This window comes from Cyprinodon variegatus, unplaced genomic scaffold (genome assembly GCF_000732505.1).
Source record: "Cyprinodon variegatus isolate N-32 unplaced genomic scaffold, C_variegatus-1.0 Scaffold543, whole genome shotgun sequence".
In the NCBI taxonomy this organism is placed as follows: domain Eukaryota; kingdom Metazoa; phylum Chordata; class Actinopteri; order Cyprinodontiformes; family Cyprinodontidae; genus Cyprinodon; species Cyprinodon variegatus.
Window position 1 is genome coordinate 113,783 of NW_015150996.1, and position 7,951 is coordinate 121,733.

At 41.6% G+C, this 7,951-nt stretch overlaps 1 protein-coding gene across 1 annotated transcript in view; it reads right to left on the minus strand.

Moving 5' to 3' along the window:
• ptchd4 (patched domain containing 4) overlaps positions 1-6,026 on the minus strand; it is a 62,069-nt gene extending 56,043 nt beyond the window's left edge. The window contains exon 1 of the mRNA XM_015391472.1: positions 5,047-6,026. Within this exon, the coding sequence (XP_015246958.1) occupies positions 5,047-5,646 (600 nt within the window). The 5' untranslated portion in view covers positions 5,647-6,026. The remainder of the gene's footprint in view (positions 1-5,046) is intronic.
• Positions 6,027-7,951: the final 1,925 nt, after the last annotated feature.

Consider the following 7,951-nt stretch of genomic DNA (forward strand, 5'->3'; position numbering starts at 1 on the left):
TATAATATACAAGTTTCACTTTTTAAATGGAATTACTGAAATCAATCTACTTTTTCATGATATTCTAATTTTATGACCAGCACCTGTATATGGATGGATTCTGAATTTGGTACTTTTACTGGTCCCAATCAAATTCTGGTACTACCAAGTACAAATTCATGTAAAATTAAATGACAGCATCTTTCAGTACCTAAAAAACATCATTGAGAAAAAGGTAAGTGGAAGAGGGTGATTGATTTTCTATGTCACACTTAAATGCAGCATTAAAGGCACAAGAATGTAGTGCTATTGTTAACACAGCAAGCATGGCTGATAGGAAGTAATCGAGAGGAGAGCTCCACTTTTCAAATCAAATCAATGGAACCATCTGGTTGAAAGAGAGGTTTTTTTTCAAGGCTGAAGACTGCACAATTTTAAAAAGCCTCAGATCCAGGGCAACAGCACCTTTAGCATCCCCTAGCGGCTCATCTTCTGCAGCAAGAGGCAGCATCATCTTCCTCTGCTGCAGGTAAGCCTGGCGTTTTGGATGACGTGTTACCAGAAAAAGGTACTGATTAGTTACCACACAGATACCCAGGACTGGGCATAGGTTCTGTATCAGCCCAAGTAGTGTGAATGCTATCCATCCTTAGCTCCCTGCCCCAGTAGTATGATATTTAGAGGTATGCATATCTGTTATAAAGATGCAGTAAAGTGAACAAGGAAATTCCAGAGGTTCTGTGTTCAAACCCCACTCCCACTGCCACTCTGGCTTCCTGAACAAAGACCCTTAATCCCACATAGCTCCCCGGGCTCCACACAATGGCACAATCCTCCCCAAAGGATGGTTTAAATGCAGAGATTTAATTTTGTTGCTCTGCAGTGATGACAGTGTAATGACAATAAAAGCAGAAAAAAAGAAAAATGAGCCAAAGTTTAAAAAAAAAACAAGACTACTGTACACGCACAGACAGATGCATGGACTGAAGAAGCTCAGAGCAGCTGGTATGTTTGGGGCCTCGTTATCCAGAAAGTTTCACTGATTGCCTCGATCAGGGGTACATTAGGGGACAAACCTCATAGCAAAGGAAACAGGAGAGGGGAGGCACGGTACCTGGTGCTTGCAGTAACAGGTGGAAGCAGGATGACTAAACCAAAGCTGTAGATAGTGGTGAAACCTGAATGCAGACTAAGAGCTGGCTAATCATATGTAACAACTAATCACTTATCCCTTCAGTAAGACATTAGGAGAAGGTTTTCTTATGAGCATCATTGGGGGGCTCATGATGGACTTTCACCTAAGCCTTATCTTAAATTAACATTTCTTCCAGAGGTGGATGAATACATTAAAAGGTCTCTCAAAACTTGACCGGTCCTACAGTCCACTTCTGAATTAGACAGAAAAAAGTGTTGCTCAATAAAGTTTTACATAAGGTACTAGTAAAACTAATGACAGGACAGAACCATGAGAGTTCGATTAAGGCAGAAAGATTCAGGATGAAGAACTTTGTTATATTTTAAAAAACATAATTTTACAACAGACAAAATGCTCCAATTTTCTGTTTTGACTGGCCAAATAAAAAAGGTTCTTATTTAGTGAAATAAAGGGTTAGTAAAATAGAGATGAAACAGAACAAGGTCTTGAAAGATGCAAAACATTTAGAGAAGGAATTTTGATCGCTGTTTTGAAGTTAAACAAATTAATGTGGTTTTAGCTCTCAGCAAGGATTTAAGAAAAACAACTTTGAGAAATTCATTAAACTTTTATGAAATGCAAACTTACTACACTGAAGCCTAGAGTCTAGTAAGTTTATTTCAGCTTTAAGATTTTATTTATGATTACATGATAAGAATATAGCCATGCAAAGCTTAAACATCTGTTCTGTTTATCAAGATATAGCTTAAATGAAGTACTCCAGAATTGTCTCTGCATTGTCGTATGAAGTCTGCTGCTACAGGCTTCAGCCGACTGAGTGATCAAGCCCTACATCCCTGTAGAATAACGCTGCCTTTCATAATGTGCCTACTTTTGGTTCTGTTGAAGTTTTCTTCCTGTGGAAAGGGAGTTTTTCATCTCCATTATCACTGCATGCATAATTGGTGCAAGGGATTGCTGCAAAGTCAGTGACACACAATCCAAGCAGATACTGTCACCACCTGCTAAGAGTCAAATGCTTAAAAGTCAATGACTGGATGCACACAGCTGGTTTTCCTTGAATAGTAAACTTTTATCCAATGTGATTGGATGATCTAAATGAATTGTCGCGGTAAAGCCCGGCATACACTGTACGATTTTTGCCCTTTTCAGGACGATTTTCCAGTTGTGCATGATTTTTTTCAATCGGGCTGAGTTTCAGCCTCATCTACGTCCTGCATCGTGTAGTGTACAGGGGGTAACGGGGGGGATTGGCCTCTCACAACCACCTCCTGATCAAGAATCGTGTGGCTTTGAGAAAATCAAACTTGTTTGAATTTCGGTCATCCATCGTGAGATGTTCATGGACAAATCCTGCTGTTGAAGTAGAGCTACGAGCCAATTTACCAGAACCTGGAGCACTGTACATGAGCAAACAAGAGAGTTCTTCTTCTTCTTTTTCCAGATTGACGAGTCCAGCCAGCGCCACTTCTCGGCGTTTAGTCCCTAGGGTGGTTTTTAGATGTACGGTGTGAGCAGGTAGGTCGCATCAGAGCGTCGGGCCCCACAGTGTGAGAATATACATCATGAGCTGTAAACTTTCAAACCTTACTGTTTCATGGTATAGTTTGAAATGTAGCTGCGTGCAACTATTGAAAATATCGCCCTATGTATGCCCGGCTTAACTTTCCCTAAGATCACGTCTTGTGAATTGGCAAAATATAAAGAAAATGAAATGAATTGAATTATCAGCATGTAACATTACTCAGGTCAAAAGTTATGTATTTTTGCTTTCATAGACTGGTGAAACCTGGAATATATTATTCTTATTTTCAGTTTGAACAATTCTAATTATTCTCATTATTAATTGAATATGTTTTTTTTCTTGAATTTTGATCTTTCCAAATGATTAAGTCTACCTTTTAAGTATTTAAGACTTCCGACTAATCATTTTGAGCCACTGTCACATCTAAATGTACCTACTGTAAAACAATAAAGTTGTTTCTTCTTTTTCTATGCAGACCAGAGATTCTTTCAAACCAAACATCAAGATCCACAAAAACCTCCACAAAACCTTTATTCTGTGCAAAATGTAAAAGTAACTTTCTTCTGGCAAGACAAAGTCAGAGGGATTTTTTATCTGTCAAAAATTCTAAGTTAGGGGTCTTACCACGTGCAGGTTTTTTTTTTTTATATATATATATATAGATAATACTTTTCTTACATTTACAGATATGGCCAACAAACATTCTATTCCTAAATCCAGTTTTTTTTCCCGATTTGGTCAGATCCGCCACTTTATTCAAACATATAACCTATTGTTCCCTCAATTACCTGACAATTAAAACTTGGATGTTACTCTAAAGACCCCCATAACTTCAAAGGGCCAAATCTCACATTTTATAACTCAATTATGTAATTTACTAGAGTATCAACAGACAACATCAAGACAAAATGGGAAGAAGATTTAGAGACAGTCATTTCAGAAGAGATGTGGGTTAGAGCTCTTAACCTTGTGAAACAAACTACTTCTTGTGTACGTCTCAATCTGATTCAATTTAAAACTCTTCACTGTACTCACTATATTACAGTCAGACCTGCTAAAATATACCCTGAAATAGATGGGATGTGTGATCGCTGTAGAGCCACCAAAGCAGACTTAGCTCATATGTTCTTGTCGTGCTCTAAGCTGGGAGAGTTTTGAAAATCAATATTTAGGGTTTTGAATGTTGCGTTTGGTCTACATCTAAAACCTAGTCCTCTACTGACTATTTTTGATGCTGTGATATTTAGCAAGAAAAATGTTATTGCTTTTGCAGATGCTATGACCCACAAAAATTTATTGACAGATGACCGTTGATACATGATTGGCTATATTAAGGTGTACAAACTGATGTATAACTAACCGGCCTGCATAAAATGACGGGGATAAAAAAAAGATTTTAAGAAAGGATATATATATATTTTTTTTTTAATAGAGTTTTTCTAAATTTGGGACAATATTGTCCTATTAAGAGTACATTTATATACATGTTCAAGCCAGAATGATTTGACATTTAAATATGATTTCCCTCGACTTTAATTTTTATTTATCTAATCTCTTTTTCTTTGCCTGCACAGGGAAAGATGGGGTTGGATGGGGTTAATAAAAATATAAAACTGTTGAAATGCTGTGTAGTTCATTTTATATTGCACACTGTCATCAAAGGAATTGAAACAAAACACTACAATCTGAATGGCATTGTCTGTTTAAACACAATAAAAATATGAGTAAAGAAAAAATACAAAGTTATTCTACAAAGATTGTTTTTGTATAATAAAAAAACACACTAAACATTCTACATGGGCATCATATATATGCTCTTTCACAGCAGGTTGAATCAACTGCATGGTGTGTTGCAAATGTTGCAATTTTCAGGATAAAAAAAAAGCCAAATGCAAACATCTGATCATCCCCGCTGTATCATGTTGGCCTCCTCAGCCTGAAATGTGCACCTGCGTGTTTTTGCATGCTCTGTTTAGAATGATGCATCTGCATGTGTGCAGGCAACATCCCAGCAGCTGCTGTGACAGCGTATGTGCAGCAGAGGGAAAAAAGCAGGAGGGAGACACTGCATCAAAAAAAAAGGAGAGGGGGGGGGGGTAACCGAGGATATCCCTGTGCGTGTGTGTTTCTGTGTGTGAGTGGAGGAGCATAGGAGAGCAGGGTGCTCCGTGGCTACATGCAGCCAATCAATCCACCTGCACAGCGCTAAAATAACCGGCTGGTCTGAACTACACGGAGGCTTCCCTCGCCGGATGATAAATGCAGCAATCTGCAAGCCCCACACGCAACACATGCCCGTTCATTCAGAAATTATGGCGCGCTCTCAGAGGCCAGCCTGCAACACGGCGGCGTGCACGAGCCCGGCTGGCATGCAGCAACAGCTCACCTTTAAAGTGGTGTTCGGGTAGCTGAGGGGCACCTTGTGGAAGGTGCTGTTGGAGAGCACAGCCTGCTGGATGTCCTGGAAGATGGTGATGATATCATCCAGCAGGCAGCGCTTGTCCCTGTGGCTCAGCACGCACAGGTGCCCGAAGGTGTAGTTGAACCCCTTGTAGGTGACGCGCAGCTCCAGCACCTGCTTGTGGACCTGCAGGACCTGGTCGGCCAGCTCCAGGATGTTACCCCCGGACTTGGCCAGCAGGATCAGTCTACCATATCTGCCCGGCGTGTGCAGATCCGAGTACAGCTTGTGCTTAGACTGGTCGACGGGGAACAGACTGTTGGCGAGGCTGCGCTCGATCTTGGCCAGGCTGTGAGTCGGGGCGACCAGCACCTCCAGGTCCCGCTCAGGCTTGAAACGGCTCAGCACGGTGGATCCGAAGATGATGGTGAGCACCGCGGGGACGGTGAGGAAGAAGACGGGGTGCCTGCTAACGAATAAGCCGAGCCAGTAGAAGGAAGCCTTGAGCCCTCTGTGTATCACTTGCCGCAGCATCCTCCACAAAATCCGGCTCGCAGATGCCCCGTCTCCTCCGATGAAGCACATGTGACATCAGACTCCTGTTTCCCGGCTCAGAACAATCCGTAAGAGAATTACACCAGGCTGCACAACACGCGCACGCACACATATACGCTCTCTCGTACTCACGCGCACACAACACCTGGAAAAAACAGCACTGCAGCAATGCGCGGCCAGACGGGCGGACGCGCACGGACAAGCGGACGGCTGTCAGAGGAGCATCGCCGCATCAGGCGATCGAGTCGAGCTGAGTTCAGGCCATTCCGCCTCCGATCCTGCTCCGCTGCTCTCCGGCTGCAGTGGCGGCGACGAGCCGCTGCTGTGCGGTGTGCATGTGTGCCTCCTGTCTGCCTGCACAGCCCCTCACAGCGGCGGCGGCGCCTGATTTATGTACATAACTGGAACCATGTGGCTGGTGGTGGGGAGGAGTTAGGGAAGGGGTGATGGAGGGGAGGGCAGGGGGGAGGGGGGGTAACAGTGATGTAGCCTGGTTATTTTAGGAACATGGGAGGAAACATGAGAGTCATGAGAGTTGTAAAATGCTCCTGCAGGTGGCTGAATGACCACCAGCAGGAATGAGTCAGTGTTGGCTTCATGAATGGGGAAAACCCAGCGAGTGGAGCTCATACAGGCCAGAGAGGCTGGAGTCAGAGGAGGGCAGACCTACAGCCTTCTGTGGATGGAGGAAGTTTTCTTCCATTTCTTTTGCGAACAAACAGCACAATTTGCTGATGGAAATTTTAAAAAAGTGCAATCCAAAAATAAAAAATATCATAAAAAGATATGACGGAGTATTAGGGCCAGGCTAGAGATTTTTTTTTATTCTATTATGAGAATAAAGTCGTAACATTACCTGAATAAAGTTTTAATATTAAAAGAATTATGTCATCATACTACAACCCGTTTCAGAAAGAAACCTTTGAGCTCCTATCAACAGATGATGGCCGCCCTGCTCCACCAAACAGCAACCTGAGTCCACATTGACATTCTGCCTAATTTGATGCTGGTGCTAAAAGATTTCATTATTTGTCAAACCAGAGCCAAAGTATAACTTCACATAAGTCTCTACACTCCTCATTTTAGGGGAAAAAAGTGCTTGTTGTAAGAGTTCTCATAAAATACAACTTGTTTCTTGTGGAATTATATTTTAATCTCGTAATTTCATGACTATTCTTGTTGTGACTTTATTTTCGTAATATTACGAATTTATTCTCGTAATATTACAAGATGTAATTGTAATTTTACTTTCATCTTTACTTCCACTTTTCCTTCACGTTTATTTTCAATTTCCATTTAGAAAAAATGTCCTTTGCTTGCAACAATAATCTAACGAAATTCCCTCCATAGAATTTCACCATGAAAAAAAAAACGTTTATGTTAAATCCTTTACAAAATAAATTAAAGGTCACATCACATTTAAAGGTGTACTGCAGAATTTTCTTTTTCCGGGTGGATCTTCAAAGTTAGTGGTCCTCCTAACTGTCAGTCATTCTGGTGATATGTTTACGTAAGGCCGTCCTACATGCTCATCCCCATTTTCGCTTACCAGTGATGAGTCTGACATGGTGGAAAAATGGAAAATCTTCTTTTGTAAAGTAAGCTTGTCTGAGGGATGCAAAAAGCAATGAGGAGAAAATAGGCTTGTGCATGGTCTCGCACACACTGAATAGGTGTTCCCTCTCAGATGTGGGTACAGGGTTGTGCTTTTTTAAGTAGAGAGGCCAGGTCTTTTTCAAAATTTGTGAAGATCCTCCACTAGACCTTGAACTTAAGTGGATTGACTTCACTCTTGGAAAACTACAAAATTCATCTTAGGGTTGCCAGTCAACAATGGCTTTCTCTGCGAGCTAGTTTAAGCATTCATTTCAAGTTGGGCTGCTCCTTCAGGTGTGAGTTTTCACACACTCTGCAGAATATGTAATAACAATGAGTGGTCTATTTAAATTCCAGAATATTCTGCTTCAACCTGCATTTCATGCATAGCTTCGTGCCTGCAACCTGTTTGTGCATAGCCCCTCCATCGCCCTTCATGGGCTCTCCACAAATAATTGTGTGTTCACAAGATACGACGATGCCCATTGTGATAAAGTGATAAGATCAGACGCATGCTAATTAAATAATATAAATGCATTTGAATATTTCAGTGCTCGGCTAACGTTTTTCTCAGACATAGAAAAGCGCAGGCCTATTGACTCCTAACATTTAAGGCTGACACTCTGGCAATGGGGTACTGACAGCCGCCTGCTTAAAGGAAAAGTACACCCAAAACATGATTAGCCTTCATTTTCTACTCACCCCCATGCTGAACAACACTCTGGAGTACTTTTTTGAT